Source organism: Hemitrygon akajei, chromosome 3 (assembly GCF_048418815.1).
Source record: "Hemitrygon akajei chromosome 3, sHemAka1.3, whole genome shotgun sequence".
Taxonomy (NCBI): domain Eukaryota; kingdom Metazoa; phylum Chordata; class Chondrichthyes; order Myliobatiformes; family Dasyatidae; genus Hemitrygon; species Hemitrygon akajei.
In genome coordinates, this window is record NC_133126.1 from 62,632,669 (window position 1) to 62,654,149 (window position 21,481).

Here is a 21,481-nt window from a genome sequence, read left to right on the forward strand (position 1 = left end):
AGAGAGGGAAAAGGGGATGGGGAATGGTGAAGGGGGAGGTGGCATTACTGGAAGTTTGAGAAATCAGTGTTGATGCTATCAGGTTGGAGGCTACCCAGAAGGAATATAAGGTGTTCCTGCAACCGTCTATTATGAAGCTGTGTCCTCTGATCTTAGACTCTCCTACCATAGGAAACCTCCTCTTCACATCCACTCTGTCATGGTCTTTCACCATTCAATAGGTTTCAATGAAGTCATCCCTTATTCTTCTAAATTCTAGTACATAGAGGCTGAGAGCCATCAAGCGCTTATCTTATGACAAGCCATTCAATACTGGAATCATTTTCGTGAACCTCCTTTGAACCCTCTCCAGTGTCAGCACGTCCTTCCCAAGATGAGGGGCTCAAAACTGCTCAATACTATGAGTGAACCCTCACCAGTGCTTTATGAAGCCTCAACGTTACATCGTTGTTGTTGTGTTCTAGAGTTCTGTAAAGAGTTCGAGCATCACATTTGCCTTCCTCACCACAGACTCAACCTACACATTAACCATTAGATTAATGGAATCCTGCACAAGGATTCCCAAGTTCCTTTGTGGTTTAGATCTTTGAAATGTCTCTCGATTTGGGGGAAAAAAGTAGTTTACCATTTCATTTCTTCTATCAAACTGCATGACCATGCTCTTCCCAACATTGTATTGTATCTGCCTCTTCATTGCCCATTCTCCCTAATCAAAGTCCTTCTGCAGCCTCTCTTTTTCCAGAAAACTTCTTGCCCCTGCACGTATCCTTGCATCATCCGCAAACTTTGTAATGAAGCCATTAATTCCATCATCGAAGTCATAGACATAAAAGGAAGCAGTCCCAACACAGACCCCAGTGCAACACCACTAACTGCTGGCAGCCAACCAGAAAAGGCTTCCTTTATTCTCACCCTTTGCCTCCTGCCATTCAGCTATTTCTTTATCCATGCTAATATCTTTCCTGTAATATTGTGAGCTCTTAACTTGTTAAGCATCCTTGTGTATGTCACCTTGTCAAAGACCTTCTGAAAATCCAATTACTCAACATAAACTGATTCTTCTTAGTCTATCCTGCTTGTTATTTCTTCAAATCATCCCAAAAACTCTGTCAGGCAAGGTTTTCCCTTCACGAAACCATGTTGACCATGGCCTATTTTATCATGTTCCTCCAAGTACCCCAAAACCACATCCTTAACAATCGACTCCCAACATCTTCCCAACTCTGGTTCCCATCCTCCTGCCAAATTAGCTTAAACTCCCTGAACAACTCTAGCAAACCTGCCCACAAGGATATTGGACCCCTTCGAGTTTAGGTGTAACCCATCCCTTTTGTACAGACCTCTTCCCCAGAAGCAATCCCAAAGGTCCAGAAATGTGAACACCTGCCCCAGTTCCTCAGCCATACATTCACCTGCTAAATCACTCTATTCTTACCCTCACCGGTACATGGCATAGGCAGTAATCCAGAGATTACTACCTTAGAGGTCCTGTTTTTCAGCTTTCTACCTAGTTCCCTAAAATCTCTCTTCAAGACTTCTTAATCTTGTCCACCCATGTCATTGGTGTTTATATTCACTAAGACTTCTGGTTGCTGCCCTTCCTCTTGAAAATGTTGTTGACCTGATCCTCAACATCCCTGACCCTGGCACCTGGGGGTCAATGTACCATCTGGGTGTCTCTTTCGTGCTGCCAGAATCTCATCTCTGTTCCTCTAATTCTGGAATATAACAAATGTTTGAGACAATTACCGGGATTCTCTTTGTTTATTTGGAACACTATACTGTTTAACTGGGGCAGGAACATGTTGCCAAACAGGTTCCAGCTAATATCAGTCAAGTACATACACTTGTGTGGCCATTAGATGCTACACTGCTTTGAGCAAACAGTTTTCAGATGGTCAAGAATCTGCAGATGCTGGAAATCTAAGCAACACACACAAAATGCTGGAGGAACTCAGCAGGTCAGGCAGCATTTATGAAAAAGAGTAAACAGTCGATGTTTCAGGCCGAAACCCTTCATCAGGACTGAGGGAGAAAGGTGAGAAGTTGGAGCAAGAAGGTGGGGGAGAGGTGGAAGAAGTACGTGGTAAGTGGTGATTGGTGAAACAGTAAAGAGCTGGGAAGTTGATAGGTGAAAGAGGTAAAAGACTGGAGGAGGGAGAATCTGATAAGAAAGAGTGGAAGACCATGGAAGAAAGAGAGGAGGAGCACCAGACAGAGGTGATAGGCAGGTAAGGAGATATGGTGAGAGAGGGAAATGGGAATAGTGAAGGTGGTGTGCGGTGCACAATTAATGGAAGTTCGAGAAATCAATGTTCATACCATCAGGTTGAAGGCCACCCAAACAGAATATAAGGTGTTGCTCCTTCAGTCTTGAGTGTGGCCTCATCGCTGCCATTTAAAATTTCTCAATCTATCTTAAAAAAAAGATTTTAAGTATTTATATACACCACACATAATGCACCCTACAGTACAACAATCCCTTGAATCATTCATAACTTGTACGGGAAACAAATCTTGAAAAGAGACTGAAAGTATTTCGACTTTAACAAAGAAGTTTAAATGAAATGTCAGTTGGTAAATTGTGATTTGTCGAAACATTTGTATAAAGTTGTTACAGCCTTACCAAATGAGGAAAGGTTGATACTCCTGCTTAAAAACATGAATTGAATTTAAGGGTTAATTTTAATTTGCTCCGGTACCAATATAATGAACAAGTGGCTTTCATCTGTGAATGACTCATTACTGTGGAGATAAAAAAGAAATGTGTACAATTGTGTGGCACTCAATAATTAACTTCTTGCATAATAGTTAAGTGAAGCTGAGGAATGTATGAGAAATATTTTTAACATTTCGTAAATTCATTTGTAGCATCAATTCACTTGCTGAGATTTTCACTGTTCTAAAGGTTTTTTGAATTGCCGTTTTACCCAAAAATATGAAAAGAGCAGTAGAACTTAAAATAAAGCAGGTGTTGCTGCAATGTCATAGAATTTACTAACAATTCAATGATTGTTTCCAATCAGATAATATACTTTCTGTAGCTCTTACAAAGTCATGCAATCAAAATAGGAACCTTTTGTTATAGCTTGTTTTTTTACAATAAGTCTGAATAAAAATTATTTACATTGAACTAATTCCTGTTAATCTTTGCTTCATAAATCAAAGCATAACTCATCAAATTAAGGAATGATGGATAGCTTGAACAGTAGCAAAATCACGGAATCAATAGAGTAATCTACCTTCTTGCTAGGTCTCCATCATCAAAACATGCAGGGTAAAAGAGTAAATGTATATAATAGAAGAACAAAAATGATTTTCTTTCTGCTTGCTTTGAGGGAGGTGGAGGGGGGGAAAGTACATGAGTGCAGTTTGTCTACTCATCAGTAGACAGTAAAAGAAAATGCCACTCAGTGACCATTTAAAATGCAGGTCAAAGAAGTGAACAAAGTAAATCAGCAGGTTAAAAAAATCCATGTGGTGGAACAACACACACAAAATGCTGGTGGAACACAGCAGGCCAGGCAGCATCTATAGGAGAAGCACTGTCGACGTTTCGAGCCGAGACCCTTTGTCAGGACTGCTGTGTTCCACCAGCATTTTGTGTGTGTTGTTTGAATTTCCAGCATCTGCAGATTTCCATGTGGTGGAAAATAGTTACATCCCTTGAATCAAAATCAATTTTGGGTCAATGCGTAAATTGATTTTGAATGGATTGGCATTTCGCAGCATCTCAGTTTAATTATTACCTGACTTTCCCAGCTGCATCATTCTTCAAATTTCTTTGTTTTTTTAAGACTCCTCTTCTATCGTATAGTTTATCATTTGCATACTTTGTATTTCATGAAGTCCTAGAATTGTACAACATGAAAGAGGCCATTTGGCTCCATGTGCACACTGTCCATTGGACTCCTTTCTATATTAATTCCATCTCCCAGTAATTGGTCCTTAATTTTCTTTTGCCATTTCAGGTACTCATCTTGCCACTTCTTAAATACAGTGGCAACTGTACTTCAGCCCCTTTCTCAGGCTGTGCATTGTAGGTACTTGCCATTCTTGGGCTGAAGAAGGATCCCCTCATCCCTTGTAAACCTCTTTCGCTTGACCCTAAATCTGTGTTCTCAAGATCTGTGCACACCTGATATGGGGAAAAGTTCCCAGCAGTCTACCATATTTTTACCCAAAATTTGTATACCTCCATCATGGTCCCGCTTAACCTCCTCTGCTCCAGGGAAAATAGACCTTTTTTTTCTAGTCTGCCCTTCAAACTGAACTACTCTGGTGAATCTTCTCTGCACACTCTCCCAGCTATACCACTTTCACCAGATTGGCATACAACACCCCAGCTGGGGTTTGACCAAAGTTTTATAAAGTTGGCTCATAACCTACTTCTCTATTCATTGCCCCGATTAATGAAGACCAATATCCCATGTACCTTGCTAATTATGTCACCTTGAACAGCTAATTTCAAGATCTACAGACATAATCCAATGTTCATCTGTTACTCAATATTCCTCAAGATCCTACTAATCATGTATATTCTAGCCTCATTACTATTGCTAAGTTGCATCACAACTGTTGCTGACAGAATCTCAGATGGTGACAAGGAGGCCTATAGGAATGAGATAGATTGGCAGGTTGAGTGGTGTCATGAAAGCATCCTTGCATACAATGTTAGTACGATGCAGGAATTGATTGTAAACCTAGACAGTAGATTTGACAGTAGATTTGATTGTAAGGCCTACACAGTAGATGTGGAAAGGATGTTGCCCATGAAGGCGGCATGACGCAGTTTGCAGCGGCCACTCCGGAGTTGATATCTGTTATTTGTTAAGCGGGATGCTGTGCACAATTCTAATCTGATGAAAAACAGATGTGGGAGCACGGAGGAACATCTGGAAATCTCCAGGAAGGCCTTCTTTGTTGCTGCTGCTGTTGTGAGGTCCGGGTCTCTGTTGAGAAGAACAGGCCCTCAGACCTCGGGGTCGCGTTGCCGGTGGTCGTTGGTGGGGGCGTCATAGTGCGCTTGGCAGAGAATGGTACTCAGAGAGGCTGTGCTGGAGGTGATGGTCGGAGGCTCAGAGGTTCGATGGACTTGGAGTCCACTGTGGTCGGGGCACTTTCACTGTGTACTGTGTCTGCGAGGCTGGGTCCGGTGGCGCCTTGTAAGTCCATAGCGGGAGTATTCCCTTCTGCCGCCTGCGTGGGATGATGAGTCTATCGGGACCCTGAGGATTTGTGGAAACTGTGTGGTGGTTTCTTTCGAACTTATAGTCTTTTAACATCTTTGGTCTATTTTTACTGTGCCCATGGTCTGTTTTTTTTTAATCAATTATGGTATTGTCTGCACTGTTGTAACTATATGTTAACTATAACTATATGTAACTATGTGGTTTTGTGTAGGTCTTGCAGCTTTAGTTTTTGGTTTGTTGGGTGGTAGAGTTGGTCTCTTGACTTGGTATGTCTGGCTAGTCTTGTTTTGTTTGGTGGATTTGGAGCTCCTTTCAGGGGAATGCGCTAAGTTGGTAGCGCAATATTAATATGCAGCAGCCTCTCCAGACTCTGGATTTGGGGATTACCAAACATTATGTGGATTTTCTGGTGTAGTCTGTTTTGTCGTGTGCTTTTGTGATATCATTCTGGAGAACGTCGTCTCATTTTTTAACTGCATTGCATTTGTGGTTTCTAAATGACAATAAACTGACTGTGGAGGCCAGGTCATTGGGTTCATTTAAGGCAGAGATTGATAGGTTCTTGATTGACTATGACATCAAAGGTTACAGGGAGAAGGCTGGGGAATGGGGCTGAAGAGGGGAAAAAAGAATCAGCCATGATTGAATAGTGGAGCAGACTCAATAGTCCAAATAGCCTAATTCTGCTCTTATGTCTTATAAAATTGCAGGTACTGGAAATTTGACATTAAAGCAGAAGATGCTGCAAGTACTCAGGATATCAGTCAGTAACTGTACAGGAAAGATGAATTAATATTTAGGGCCAATGAATTTTCATCAATACTTTTGATGATTTTGATCAATGTTGTTAATTTCTAACTGGTAGTACCCTTTTCTGATTTTAAGGTTGCAGATCTATACCTTCCTGTGTGAGTAATGAACTTGGCTGACACTTAAGCATTGAGAGAATTCTGTATTACAGGGAATGTTTTTTTTCCAAAGAAGTTAAACAAAACATCATATGCTCCTGAAAAAGAGCATGGAATTCTCATTGTGACCGAGCCAACACTACCAACAATGGCATATTGTCTAGCCATTCATTAATTTGCCTTTTGTAATAACTTGCTCTGTGCAAATTCTCCACTCATTAATTGGTTGTTTATGTCATTGCTCTCTGTGGAACCTTAAACCAACTGGTTGCCATATTTACCCAAAAAGGCACCAGCTGTGGAAAGGAATTTTTATATGAACATGCTTTTGAGTTATAAAATTAGATTTCCATCAGAATATTTGAATTATTTGCATATTTTATTTCCAGTTGTAGTCCAGAGTACCTTTCTACTATGAGAATAAAATCTGTAAATAGTTTCTTTCTTAAATTTCACCAATGTTACTTGAGTGCAGAATTGAATACTGTCTCCATTCTTTTTTGGAAGCTTAATGTAAGATTGAAGTTCATTACATTCTATATGGTGCCTTGTATTATTTAATAGCTGAAATTTAAATATTCCTGAAACAAACAGTTGTTTAATTTGATGCAGATAAATTAAGTCATTATATGTGCCAATTTGCCTCAGAAGGCAATCAAAGATAAAATTAAATCTCTTAAGCATTTTTCACCAGTTTCATGTCTGAATAAAAATTCATAAAGAATATGAAAAATGAGGTGTCATTAGAGCTACAGGATTCATGGGGATTTTATATGAAGCCTGTTTAATCAGAATAGCACAGCCATTAATATTCATAAAGTCAGCTTGAATACAAATGACAGTAGTAGGAAGCCCAGATTTCATATGTTTTCACAGGATGAATATATTAAATGAAGCTTTAAAAAATAGTGCATTGTTGAAATTAAAGGACCATGGAATTTTAGCAGTAGTTGTCAAAAATGAAATTAAAACTTTTTGCCATGTTGTGATTATAGCTGTTTAATGATCCTATAGATTTCAAATGCATTTCATGAGATTTTAAGCTAGAAGTATGAATATTTTGTGGGTGAGGTATGATAAAAGAAAGATTCAGTGCCAATTATAACATAAATGATTAATAGTGTACTGCAAGCTACAGGAAGACATTCTCTAGAAAAAAAATTCAAGGTGCTTTTGGTTTAAAAATAAATGCAATGAATATGCCTTTGAGACTTATTTTAGCTACAATGATTAAAAATTTTGAGGTGAGCTATTGGTGTTGAATTCTATTTCGAACATTTCAGAATCATACTCAGGTTTAATTTAATAACCAGAATATATTGTGAAATTTGTTGTTGTACGGCATTGGTACATTTCGATAAATAGAAATTAAATCTATAAATTACAGTAAGTATATACAGGTTGAGCATCCCTTATCCGATATATTCGGGGTCGGAAGTGTTTTGGATTTCACATTTTTTTTCAGATTTTGGAATATTTGCGTCTATATATTGAGATAACTTGGAGATAAGACCCAAGTCTAAACACAAAATCAATTTACATTACATAAATAGCTTATGGACAGCTGGTATGAAGCTCACAGAAGCTTGTAGTCAGAACACAGTATGACTTAATGGAGCTGGGTCCTCCACAGACTGCTGGAGTTCAATGATTGCCCCCTGACTGCATCTATTACCAGGTTCCAATGCTATGATTGGTTTCATTCCGTCATTGATTTCAAACAGCCACTATTCCACAACAATTATGGGGGATGGGTTAGTTTTATATAACAATTACTGTATCTTAAATTTTCAGTTCATTGTGATAGATTTTTGTATGTTTCATGATCAGCAGACCCTTGTGGCATATGTTCACTTCATTGATGAATCTATATTTTCAATACATGATCGAGATCTTCATTTTTTTCTGCTTTATGCAGTGTCTATTTTTCATTAACTTTTGTTCATCACATATGTGAGGTTACTTCACAGAACTGCCTGTGGTGTGCAGAGACTTGTTCACCACCCAGAAACCTTCCCAGCCCCTTGTGGAATTTTCCATTTGTGACATCATGTCAGTGCTTAAAAACATTCAGATTTTGGAGGCTTTTCAATTTTGGAATTTCAGGTAAGTGGTATTCAACCTGTATTTAAAATAATAAATTAGATAAGCCAAGCTAAAAGAAAGGGGGTGTTAATACTGAGGAACCGTTCATGGGTTCATTGTCCATTCAGAAATCTGATGGCGAAGGGAAGAATCTGTTCTTGAAACGTTGTATACCTGTCTTCAGGCTCCTATACCATCTCCTTGATGGTAACAATGAGAAGATGGCATGTTCTGGGTAATGCCTTTTTGAGGCATTGCTTTTTGAAAGTTCCTGGATGCTGGGGAGGCTAATGCTCTTGATGAAGCGGGCTGAGTTTACAACTTTCTGCCGCTTTTTCTGATCCTGTGCAATGGGCCCTCCATCTCAGATGGTGATGCAAGCAGTTAGAATGCTCTCCATGGTTCATCTGTAGAAATTTGCGAGCGTTTTTGGTGTCATACCAATTCTCCTCAAACTCTAGAAATATAGATTTGTAATGACTTTTTTTTTGTAATTGCATCAATATGTTGGGCCCAGGATTGATGCTTAGAGATGTTGACACCCTGGAATTGAAACTGCTCACTAATTCCACTGCTGATCTCTCAATGAGGACTAGTGTGTGTTCCCTCGACTTCCCCTTTCTGAAGTCCACAACCAATTCTTTGGTCTTACTGACATTGAAGAGTAAGGTTGTTGCTGCTGCACCACTCAACCATCTCATCTATCTTGCTCCTGTATACTTCCTCATCACCATCTGAAATTCTGCCAACAATAGTTACGTCATCATCAAATTTATTCTTTATTTTTAATTTTTTCACCAAATTTATTCTGACTGTTTAAAGTGCCTAGTTGCAAAATATCTTCCTGGAACAAAATGTCTATCAATGAAATATATTGCTATAGATGCTTAAATCAGCCAGCAGTAGAGATTGAGAAGAAATCACTTGAATTGTGAATCTCCAGAAGTTATGCTTCTTCACCTTTTATCGTGGGATAATTTGTATCTTGCCTTAGGCTTCTGTTATTTTTCAGAACTTGTCAGATTTGTACATGAGTAACCCATTAATTTTTTCACAGCACATTTTAATGCTCATAATTAATACCTTTAAGAACCTTTAGAGAAGTATAATTTTTATGTGATGCCAATATGCTCCAGCTCTTGTCTATAAATGATCATTTTCCACAGATGAGTTTTTTGGCCTGAAGCAGGCCAATGAAGCAACTTTGGTTTTTATCCAATTGTGAGAGAAAATGCCAAGCTTTAAAAAAATATGCTTTAGAACTCTTTCTATGTCAATCTCTTTGCATCTCTTTCAGCTCCAAAATTCTGACCATTACTTATTATTCCTGTTCTTGCAGAACTGCCTGCAATTTCCTCCAGTTATAAAAACCCTTAAAATTAATATACTTGCTGCCTGTTCGTACATTCACCTCTAAGCAAACGTTTGCCCAGTTCTTCTAATGTCAACTTTGACTTGGGTATGCATTTTGGCTGATTACACATTTGAGATCCTGCAAAGTTATGTTAAAAGTTCAATATGATACATATAGCTATAACATACACCAATTTCATGCATTGACCTTGTCAGCTGAAACAAAAGTAGAACCTAGAGATGGAAACATAATCTTCCTGGATGATGAGAATCATCAAATGATTCCAACTGCTTACGCAGTACAAGAAATGCAAGAGAACACTTAAGAAAGAAATCAGGGGGCTAAAGGAAGGCATGAAGTTGCTCTTGCAGATAAGGTAAAGGAAAATCCAAAGGGATTCTACTAATATACTATGAACAAATGGATTGCAAGGGACAAAACTGATCCTCTGGAAAATCAGAATGATAATCAATAATAACCAAAATTGATGGGAGAGATCTTAAATTAATTTCTTTTATATGTATTTACTCAGGAGATGGATGAAGAGTCTATAGAAATTAGGCAAAGTAACATCAAATTCATGGGCCTTGTACAGATTACAGAGACAGACAGACAGACAGACAGAGATACTTTATTGATCCCGAGGGAAATTGAGTTTTGTTACGGTCGCACCAACCAAGAATAGTGTAGAAATATAGCAATATAAAACCATAATTAATTAAATAATAATAAGTAAAATATGCCAAGTGGAAATAAGTCCAGGACCAGCCTATTGGCTCAGGGTGTCTGACACTCCGAGGGAGGAGTTGTAAAGTTTGATGGCCACAGGCAGGAATGACTTCCTATGACGCTCAGTTTTACATCTCGGTGGAATGAGTACTCTGGCTGAATGTACTCCTGTGCCTAATCAGTACATTATGGAGTGGATTGGAGACATTGTCCAAGATGGCATGCAACTTGAAGGAAGTATTTATTGCCCTGAGGCTGATCAGGATGGGTGAATCACCAGGCATGAGAAGGTGTTCCCCTTGGATTCTATGGGAGGCAATTGCAAAGATATTTAAATCATCCTTAGTAACAGGAGTAGTACCAAAGGATTGGAGGATAGCCAATGTTGTTCTGCTGTTTAAGAAAGGTTCTAAATATAAACCAGGAAATTATAGGCCAGTGAGCCTGACATCAGTTGTTGAAAGTTATTGGAAGGTATTCTGAGGGACTGGATATGTAAGTATTTGGATGGACATGGACTGATTGAGGAAAATCAGCATGGCTTTCTGTGTGGTTTTAAGGAATTACCAGGAAAGTTGATGTTGTCTTCATGGACTATAGCAAGGCGTTTTACAAAGTCCCGCATTGGAGGTTGGTCAAGAAGTTTCAGTCGCTTGGCATTCAAGATGACTTAGTAAATTGGATAAGACATTGGCTTTGTGGGAGAAGCCAAAGAGTGGTTGTAGATTGTTACCTCACTGACTAGAGGCCTCTGACTAGTGATGTGCTGTAAGGATCGATCGTGGGTCCATTGTTGTTTGTCATCTATATCAGTGATTTGAATGATAATATGGTAAACTGGATCAGCAAGTATGTAGATGACATCAGGATTGGGGATGTAGTTTACAGCAAGGAAGGCTATTGTGGCATGCAGAGGGATTTGCATCAGCTGTTGGAACTTAATGAAGACGAGTGAGGTGTTGCACCCTGGGAGGACCAACCAGGTCGTCTTACACAATGAATGGTAGGGCACTGAGGAATGTGGTAGAACAAAGGGACCTGGGAATACAGGTCCATAATTCATTGAAAGTGGTATCACAGATAGATAGGGTCATAAAGAAAGCTTTTGACATATTGGTGTTCATAAATCAGTGTATTGAGAACAGGAGATAGGATGTTATGCTAAAGTTATATAAGATGTTGGTGAGGTCTAATTAGGAGTATTGTGTGCAGTATTGGTCACCTACATACAGAAAAGATGTAAATAAGGTTGAACGAATACAGAGAAAATTTACAGTGATTTTGCCGCATCTGGAACACCTGAGTTATAAGGAAACATTGAATAGTTTAGGACTTTATTCCTTAGAATGTAGAAGATTTGGAGATGTCAGGGGTAAGTTTCTTATGCAGAAAGTGGTGAGCATGTGGAATGGGCTGCCAATGACGGTGGTGGAGGCGAAAACGATAGGGTTTTTTAAGAGACTCTTAGATAGGTATGTGGAACCTATAAAAATAGAAGTCTAAGGGTAACCATAGGTAATTTCTAAATTAAGTACTTGTTCAGCACAGCATTGTGGCCGAAGGGCCTGTACTGTGCTGTAGGTTTTCTATGTTTCTAAGATTGAGAGGAGATTTGATAGAGGTATACAAAATTATGAGTGGTATAGATAGGGTAACTGCAAGCAAGCTTTTTCCACTGAGGTTGGGTGGGACTACAACCAGAGGTTATGGGTTAAGGGTGAAAGCTGAAAGTTAAAGGAGAATATGAGGGGAAATGTCTTCATTCGGATGGTTGCAAGAGTTTGGAATGAGCTGCCAGCACAAGTGGTGCATATGTGCTTGATTTCAATGTTTAAAAGAAGTTTAGATAGGTATATGGAAGGTAGGAGCATGAAGCACTATGGTCCCAGTGTATGTCAATGTTGGTGGGTAGTTTAAATGCTTTCAGCATGGACTAGATGGGCCAAAGAGCCTGTTTTATACTATACTTCTCTATGACTTTATGATTCAAGCAAGAGGCAATTTGGCCCAAATCTGCCTCTTCTGTATAATTATCCAACTAATTCCACAGGTTTTTTTTGCCATTTTCCAGTAATTTACTTTCTTTAAAGTAATTAATAAAACCTCTTTTGCAAGCTATAATTAGGTCTACTTACAGCTATCCTTCCAAGTATTATCTTTCAGATCACAAAAGCTTATTAAAATAAATTCCTCTTGCTTATAGTGTCTTCTCCAGCATTTTGGCCACTCCTTAAAGTTTCAATCTTTTGATCAGTTCTTTGTACTAATTGTAGCTTTTATGATTTTGAATAATTCCGTAAAGATTCTTCTTAAACTTTTTTCCTCTGTGGAGAACATCACCATCATCTCCTGTCAAGCCATATTGTTCAGGCCTATTATTTCTGGTATCATGCTAGTTGATGCTGTTTTGCAGCCTGTCCAAGGCTTTGCTATGTTAAGGTGTATATTGAATTTTATTAGGTTACCTGAAAGCCAATCCATATTTTAAAGATTTCACATTGCCAGTTTGTTTCTTTTAAGGATTAAAGTCCTCAAAAATCATAATGTTTCAGTTTGTTGCCAAATTGCTGAGTCTTCAAGTAAAGCAATAATCTAGCTGAATATTCGGCTATGCCTTTTGTTCCCCAAGTCTATTTATTATTTAAAACTCAGAAAAATTTAAAGTACAACCAACTAAGCAAAGGAGGTTTTCTCAGTATTTGGAAAAATAAAAATATAATTTAAATCTAATAAACACGAGAAAGTGTGCAGATGCTGGGAATCCAAGTAACATACACAAAATGCTGGAGGAGCTCAGCAGGTCAGACAGCATCGATGGAAATGAATAGATTGTCAAAGTTTTGGGTCAAGACCCTTCTTCACGACTGGAAAGGAATGGGGAAGATGCCAAAATAAAAAGGTAGGAGAGGAGGGGAAGGAGGCTAGCTGGAAGGTGATAAGTGAAGCCAAGTGGGTGGGAAAGGTCAAGGGCTGGAAAAGAAGGAATCTGATAGGAGAGGAAAGTGGACCATTGGAGAAAAGGAAGGAGGAGGGGACCTATAGGGTAGTTATAGGCAAGTGAGGGAGGTAAAAGGTCAGAGTGGGGAATTGAGAAAGGGAGGCAACTTAAATATCACTTGTTTTTCTCTCATATGTTCCCATATCATTTTCCTGAAATTCTGCAGTTTACATCATCACTTGCCTACATTGGAATTACCAATTGATGTGAGCTACTCATTGTTTATTTAATTTGTCATGAATTTTTCTCTAATTTTAAACTAAATTCACTTTTGTTCCCTTCCTTTCCTCCGCTAGCTTGCCTGCTCTTTCCAGAGCAAAGTTTTGTTTCAGATTTTCAAAGCAATCACTTTTCACACCTACCATTCCCTCAATTGCCCACTTAATGTTGGAATAGTAGCTGTGAATTTAGAACAGAGGTACTGACACAGTGAACGAGAATTTGTGGTTACAGTGACTCCAGAGCCCTTTAAAATCTTAAGTGTTGGAATCCTCACACTTTTAATTATTATCACGTCTTTAAATTGGAAAGCCTGTTTCTCCACAGGGTGGACAGCAACAGCTACGATGAACACTATAAGGCATTCAGCACAGGCTAACTTTTTTGTTCACATCATGCCACGAGAAGTAGTGGATGCAGATTCAATGATAGCATTTAGAAATGAGCTGAATGACTATCGGAAAAGAGAGAATTTTCAGGATTAAAGTGTGTAGGGTGGTGGGACTATTGCTTTCACATTGACCGTTTATAAATTTTGAGGGGCTGAGTGGCTTCCTTCTCTGTAATAATTATTCTGCGATTATATGAAAAGCTAACATAACGGAAACATTTATAATGTAAGTTGCATACGGCAGCGGAGATTTTTTAATAATTTTAAATATTTTTAAATAATACTTATATTTATTCTGATACAAGGCTTCTGAAACACTCTACTTTCTAGGTCTTTATGGGAAGAGATTACCATGAAGACAGAAAAATGATTTCAAAGATGTGCAATCAAGGATGTGGAAACTATAGAAAGGGTTAAGAGAAGATTTACAAGGATGTTGCCTGAATTGGGGAGCATGCCTTACAAGATAAGGTTGTGTGAACTTGGCCTTTTCTCCTTGGAGTGACAGAGGATGAGAGGTGACTTGATAGAGGTGTATAAGATGATGAGAGGCATTGATCGTGTGGATAGTCAGAGGCTTTTTCTCGGGGCTGAAATGGCTATTATGAGAGGCCACAGTTTTAAGGTGCTTGGAAGTAGGTATAGAGATGTCGGGGTAAGTTTTTTATGCAGAGAGTGGTGAGTACGTGGAATAGGCTGCTGGCAATGGTGGTGCAGGCGGATATGATAAGGTCTGACAGACAATCTCCCAGTTGTTATAGGGGCCAGAGGACCTAGGGTAACGGAGGAACTGAAGGAAATTCACATTAGGCAGAAAATGGTGTTGGATAGACTGATGGGACAGAAGGCTGATAAATCCCCAGGGCCTGATGGTCTGCATCCCAGGGTACTTAAGGAGGTGGCTGTAGAAATTGTGGACATATTGGTAATCATTTTCCAATGTTCTATAGATTCAGGATCAGTTCCTGAGGATTGGAGGGTAGCTAATGTTATCCCACTTTTGAAGAAAGGAGGGAGAGAGAAACAGGGAATTATAGACCAGTTAGCCTGACATCAGTGGTGGGGAAGATGCAGGAGTCAATTATAAAAGATGAAATAGTGGCACATTTGGTTAGCAGTAACAGGAGGATGTAACTGTGAAAATGGACAAGGGAGAGCCAGTGGATGTCGTGTACCTGGACTTTCAGAAAGCCTTTGATAAGGTCCCACATAGATTAGTGGGCAAAATTAGAGCACATGGTATTGGGGGTAGGATACTCACATGGATAGAAAATTGGTTGGCAGTCAGGAAACAAAGAGTAGGGATTAACGGGTCCTTTTCAGAATGGCAGGCAGTGACTATTGGGGTACCGCAAGGCTCGGTGCTGGTACCGCAGCTATTTACAATATACATTAATGATTTAGATGAAAGGGTTAAAAGTAAAATTAGCAAATTTGCAGATGACACAAAGCTGGGTGGCAGTGTGAAGTATGAGGAGGATGTTAGGAGAATGCAGGGTGACTTGGACAGGTTAGGTGAGTGGGCAGATGCATGGCAGATGTAGTTTAATGTGGATAAATGTGAGGTTATCCACTTTGGTGGCAAGAACAGGAAGACAGATTACTGTCTGAATGGTGTCAAGTTAGGAAAAGGGGAATTACAATGAGATCTAGGTGTCCTTGTTCATCAGTCACTGAAAGTAAGCATGCAGGTACAGCAGGCAGTGAAGAAAGCTAATGGCATGTTGGCCTTCATAACAAGGGGAGTTGAGTATAGGAGCAAAGATGTCCTTCTGCAGTTGTATAGCACCCTGGTGAGACCACACCTGGAGTATTGTGTTCAGTTTTGGTTTTCAAATCTGAAGAAGGACATTCTTGCTATTGAGGGGGTGCAGCGTAGGTTCACGAGGTTGATTCCCGGTATGGCGGGACTGTCATGTGTTGAAAGATTGGAGCGACTGGGCTTGTATACACTGGAATTTAGAAGGATGAGAGGGGATCTGATTGAAACATATAAGATTATTAAGGGATTGGACATGCTTGAGGCAGAAAACATGTTCCCGATGTTGGGGGAGTCCAGAACCAGAGGCCACAGTTTAAGAATAAGGGATAGGCCATTTAGAACGGAGTTCAGGAAAAACTTTTTCACCCAGAGAATTGTAGATCTATGGAATGCTCTGCTTCAGAAGGCATTGGAGGCCAATTCTCTGGATACTTTCAAGAAAGAGTTAGATAGAGCTCTTAAAGATAGTGGAGTCAGGGGATATGGGGAGAAGGCAGGAACAGGGTACTGATTGTGGATAATCAGCCATGATCACAATGAATGGCAGTGCTGGCTCAAAGGGCCGAATGGCTTACTCCTGCACCTATTGTCTATTGTCTTTTAAGAGATACCTGGATAGGTACATGCAGCTTAGAAAAATAGAGGGCTATGGGTAACCCTAGGTAATTTCTAAAGTAAGTGCATGCTCGGCACAGCATTGTGGGCCAAAGGGCCTGTATTGTGCCGTAGTTTTTTCTATGTTTCAATGTGCTCAAATCCTTCTTGAAGAAGTGCAAGATCCCTATTTACTTCTGGCGAATGACTTCTCCACTGGAGTAGGAGCATTCAGAATCACAAGGGCATTGAGGCCATGTTCAGAGGCACACATAGGCCCTGTGTCAGTGCATAAGTAATGTTGTACTCCAGATGCAACCCATACACACCACTGCCCATCTGTCTTAGAGTCTGTGGTTCCCATATCGCCTTCATAAGACCATAAGATTAGGGAGCAGAATTAGGCCATTTGGCCTATCGAGTCTGCTCCACCATTTCATAATGGCTGATCCAATTTTCCTCTCAGCCCAAATCTCCTGCCTTCTCCCCTTATTCTTTCATGTCCTGACCAATCAAGAATCCTATCAACCTCTGCATTAAATGTACATTAAGACTTGGCCTCCACAGCTGTCCATGGCAAAGAATTCCACAGATAGACTACTTTCTGGCTAAAGAAATTCCTCCTCATCTCCATTCTAAATGGACACCCCTCCATTCTGAGGCTGTGTCCTCTGGTCTTAGACTTCCCCATCATAGGAAACATTCCCCCCCCCCCCCATCCATTCTATCAAGGCCTTATTAGTCATTTCAGAATACACAGTGGAAGGAGGTTATCTCGTCCTAAGTAACTGCTGAAGAAATACATTTATTGGCTCCCTATTTCCCTTTGAGGAGTTGATGGCATGCTACCATGTTAAATTACTGCAAACCTATTTAAAGTTTGATGGGGAAATCTAGGATTTAGATTCTAGATTTAGCAATGAATGAAGCATAATTTGAAAAATTCAAAGGAAGTAATTTCTGACTGTGGTGATGAGGCCTTGTGAATTCAGCTTTGATGGACTGGAAGCTGAGACTTGGACAGGCAAGTGTATGGATGGTCTCAGTGTGCTATAACAAAGTCCACAAGCTTCTCCTATTTGTTGGGTGAGGAAATTGGGAGAGGCAGCAAAGCTGAGCTTAAGGGCTTAATTGATGCTAATGTTACTTCCAGACAATCTTATAGAAGACAATTTTGAGAGAAGAAAGTGAAAACCAATTATGTTTGATCTAGACAGAATAATGAAATGATAGATATCTAAATTCACACCAGAAACAGTGAAATGTCTAGAATTGCAAAGTGTGAATGCTTTATTTAGATTAAGTTTTTTTAAATAGAGGAGAAAAACATAGAGGAGAGGTATTGGTTGAGTGGCAAATATGTCAAGATTATTAAGTAGAGGGTTAAAGACTGAATTGTGAGATCAAGATTGTGGATTTTTTGATTTTTTTTGTGCTTTACCTCTGACTTTCCATCTTGTTAACCTGAACATAGCTTTCATAATATAGTCTGCCTAATGAATTTTACAGCAACACGTGCAAAATATTGGAGGAAGTCAGCAAGTCTGGCAGTATCTATGGAAAAGAGTACAGTCAATGGTTTGGGCTGAGACCTTCAAGACCTTCATCAGGAATGTCCTTCTGCCTGGTCTGCTGAGTTCTTTCATTATTTTGTATGCTTTGCTTGGATTTCCAGCATCTGCAGTTTTACTCTTGTTTATAACAAATTTTATAATCATTTTATTATTTCTAACTCATGTTATACTGTTATAGTTGTATAATTCAAATTTCAAGTTGCTTTATGTGCTATTACTTTTAAAAGCTGTGCCTTAAATGTGGGAAGAATTCTGTAATTTAGTTTTGGAGGACTCACTGCAATTCATGTTAATTTAACAGTGCAGTAAACAACATTTTTGATCACCCATGCTTGCTAATTCTTCAAAACACTCATATGGGGCTTGACAAATTTAAATGTTAATTAGTATCGTTAATCTATTATGGGAGGGAGGATCTATCTGGAACACGTTACAGTTTGCTTACAGTTGAATTATGTTGCAAATGTATAAAATGCATGGGAAACAAAATTAAGATTGCTAATTGACTTGGAATTCAAGTTTTCTAAATAATGTTTTTTTAAATTCTTTTTGAAAGAAGCTTGGAGTAATCTTGTTTTTGTATCATGTCACATCAAATTCGAGTTGTCTAGCTTTTGTGTTGCTGTTGCTGTTTTATTATTCACAATACTTGCATCACTTCTCCAGTAGGTGGCAGCCTTCTCATTTAAGCTGTACACCTCGAAAGGATGAACTGAGGATGTCAGTGTTTCTTGTAATTGCTCCCAGTCTATTTGTTGCTTACTTATGAATTAACTTGCATTTATTGAACTAAATCATTTCAATCATTTAATTACACCTGAGGAGCTGAACTATAATTGCCTGCAGCTAACCAGGATCTAATATGGCTTCAGCTGTATTAATTTGATGTTTACTTTTCTGAGCGCTAAAAGCATTAAAATGATTGCGCGATGGGATTACATTTTGTTAATTGCTGGCAATCATTATCTTGGAAATGGTATTGAAGAAAGAGTGTACAATATAGAGGGATGAAATTTATAATTTATGTAATGAACAATAGGGCAGCCTGTCTTCTTTTAAAATGCCCATGAGATTATTAAAAATTGCTTTCTTTCTATGTCTTGGTATATTAAAATATTAAAAGACTGAAATTATTATTCACCTTTTTGTAGTTCTATATCTGCATTGACTGAGACATGCATGGTACATTTAATTAATGTAATAAAACACCTGCATTTCAGCTAATCCAAAAGTAAATGAGGAACGGATGGAAAGATTGCCTGTTTCTAAGAAGCTCCATTGAAGACTATTGGAAATAAAAGAGCGAGACATTTCATTGGAAATATTCTGTAAAGAATTCATTGTATTAGCATTTAGGTGTGAAGATAATGGAACATGGTGAAATCTCAGCACTTTTTGGATTGTAACAATCATGATCCATGTAACTTGTCCCCTAACTTTCCGCAAATGTAATGTTTTCACTCTTTTTTTAAGTAAACTCTACTGAAGCAAATTCAGTTAAATGGCCCAATTCATTTTGCTGTGACTCGTACCATTTTTGTAGCTGGCCCATAACTTAAAGTCTAATATAAATGTGAGAGCTTTCAGGAGATCCCAAAAAACTCTTATAATGACCCTGATTGAGGGATATTGGGTAGTTTGCCAGGAATAACTCATAAGTCCGCTTTTAAAATAGTCTAGTGGGTTCTTGTACATTGACCTATGAAAATAGAAGGATGTCTCCAGCTGTATTATTCCCTTACTATTACATTTGTTCAAGTTTCTGTAGTGGAATTTCCACCCCCAATCTTTTGACTCCTGACAAATTGTGCTATCAATTGGGCCACAACTTGCAAACAGCTAAAAATAATGTAAAAAGATGAAAACTGAAAAGTCAAATGTCTTTAATATGTGGTATTTAATTCACTGTTATTTATTATTGTTCTTTGAGTATATTTAGTATACTATTGCTTTGTTTTGTTGCTATTTCCCAACATGTTATTCAAAAAAGTTTGAGCACACAAAAAATCCTATTTATTGCTTAAACTGTTATTGTAAAAAAAAATCAAGAAGTAGAATGGAAGTTAAGCATTGGTCATGTTATAAGTTCTATACATACTGCATATATTTGAGCTAAAATATTTTAACTGCTGTAAAATATTTTAACTGCTGTATTTAATTATTGAATTTTATATTAATAGATTTTTAAGCAATACTAACAAGTGTGGCAATACTTGTTTTTGAATCTTTTTTTGTAACTTCTTGTTGCAGTTCAGAAGATATGGAAGAAAACGCAAGATCGCAAATACAGACGGAAGGTTGGTAAAATATAGATTTACTTTACTGTCAATGTGAAAAATATTTGTCCTGTGCCTTCCAATTTTCCAATTAAACAAGTGTTTTTCTTGAGGTAATTTACTATAACAATAAAGAAGGAATGTGGGCAAAGTAGTTGGAGAAGCATGCCACCTATTTTGAAGTACTTTTAAAATAATAGTATTATTGTGGCGACCCACTTTCTGTGCAGGCGAACCGGCTCACAAATAGCCAGCGCATGGGGGGAGACTTTGGTAATGCACCTCTGATGTTATTTCCGCCCGGAGAGGGCAGGCGCTAGGGATTTAAATGCCAGCGCCGCGGTTTGAATAAACTGTCTCGAAACAACTTACCGACTGCGTATCGTTATTTCAGTGCTGTGTGTAGCACATCGCTACATTGGTGACCCCAACGGTCCAAACGGGATTTGGACCAAAGATGACCGACTCTTCATCTGTTCACGCAGTTTCGCTAAAACTGCCAACTTTCTGGACGCTGCAACCACGCGTGTGGTTTAGCCAAGCAGAAGCCCAGTTCCAGATTCGGCAGATATCCTCTGATTCCACGCGTTACTACCACGTGGTGAGCGCCCTTGACCAGGAGACGGCTGCCCAGGTTGCGGATTTCATACAGTCGCCCCCGGAATAAGGCAAATATGAAGCATTCAAAGCGCTGCTCATTGGGACCTTTGGCCTCTCACGGCGTGAGCGAGGTGCCCGCCTGCTTCACCTGGACGGTTTGGGAGACAGACTGCCATCAGCATTGATGAATGAGATGCTGTCCCTGGCTGACGGACACAAGCCTTGCCTCATGTTTGAGCAGGTGTTCCTAGAGCAGCTGCCCGAAGACATACATCTGCTGCTGGCCGACGCAGATTTCAGTGACCCCCGGAAGGTGGTGGCCTGGGCAGATGTGCTGTGGAAAGCCAAGAGGGAGAGTGTGGCATCCGTCCGTCAGAATACCAGGCCACACACCCAACAGCAGACCAGACCAGGCCCAGCAGGGGGGTGCACACAACACAGAGGCAGGAGTGAGGAGGCCAGTGAACAGTGGTGTTTCTACCACCAGCGGTGGGGCACAAAAGTCCGCTGTTGTCACCCGCCCTGCAAGGGCCAGGGCCAGGGCCAGCTGCTGCTAATGACTATGACAGCTGGCCACCAGGACAGCCTCTTGTACGTCTGGGACAAACAGTCGGGATGCCGCTTCTTGGTCGACACCAGAGCGGAGATCAGCGTCTTGCCCCCGATGGGGTACGACACCCGCAACAGGAAGCCAGGACCCACCCTGAAGGCCGCAAACGGCAGCACGATACGGACCTACGGCACCCGCACAGTGCAGCTGCAGTTCGGCGCCAGCCAGTTCACGTGGGACTTCACACTG

The 21,481-nt window shown here is 39.6% G+C and overlaps 1 protein-coding gene across 7 annotated transcripts in view; it reads left to right on the top strand.

Moving 5' to 3' along the window:
• Positions 1 to 21,481, top strand: part of mipol1 (mirror-image polydactyly 1) — a 308,039-nt gene that overhangs the window by 71,175 nt on the left and 215,383 nt on the right. For all 7 annotated transcript variants that reach the window (XM_073039992.1, XM_073039997.1, XM_073039996.1 and 4 more), the window contains one exon: positions 20,057 to 20,103. In XM_073039992.1, coding sequence (XP_072896093.1) covers positions 20,067 to 20,103 — 37 coding nt within the window. In that variant the 5' untranslated portion in view covers positions 20,057 to 20,066. The remainder of the gene's footprint in view (positions 1 to 20,056; positions 20,104 to 21,481) is intronic.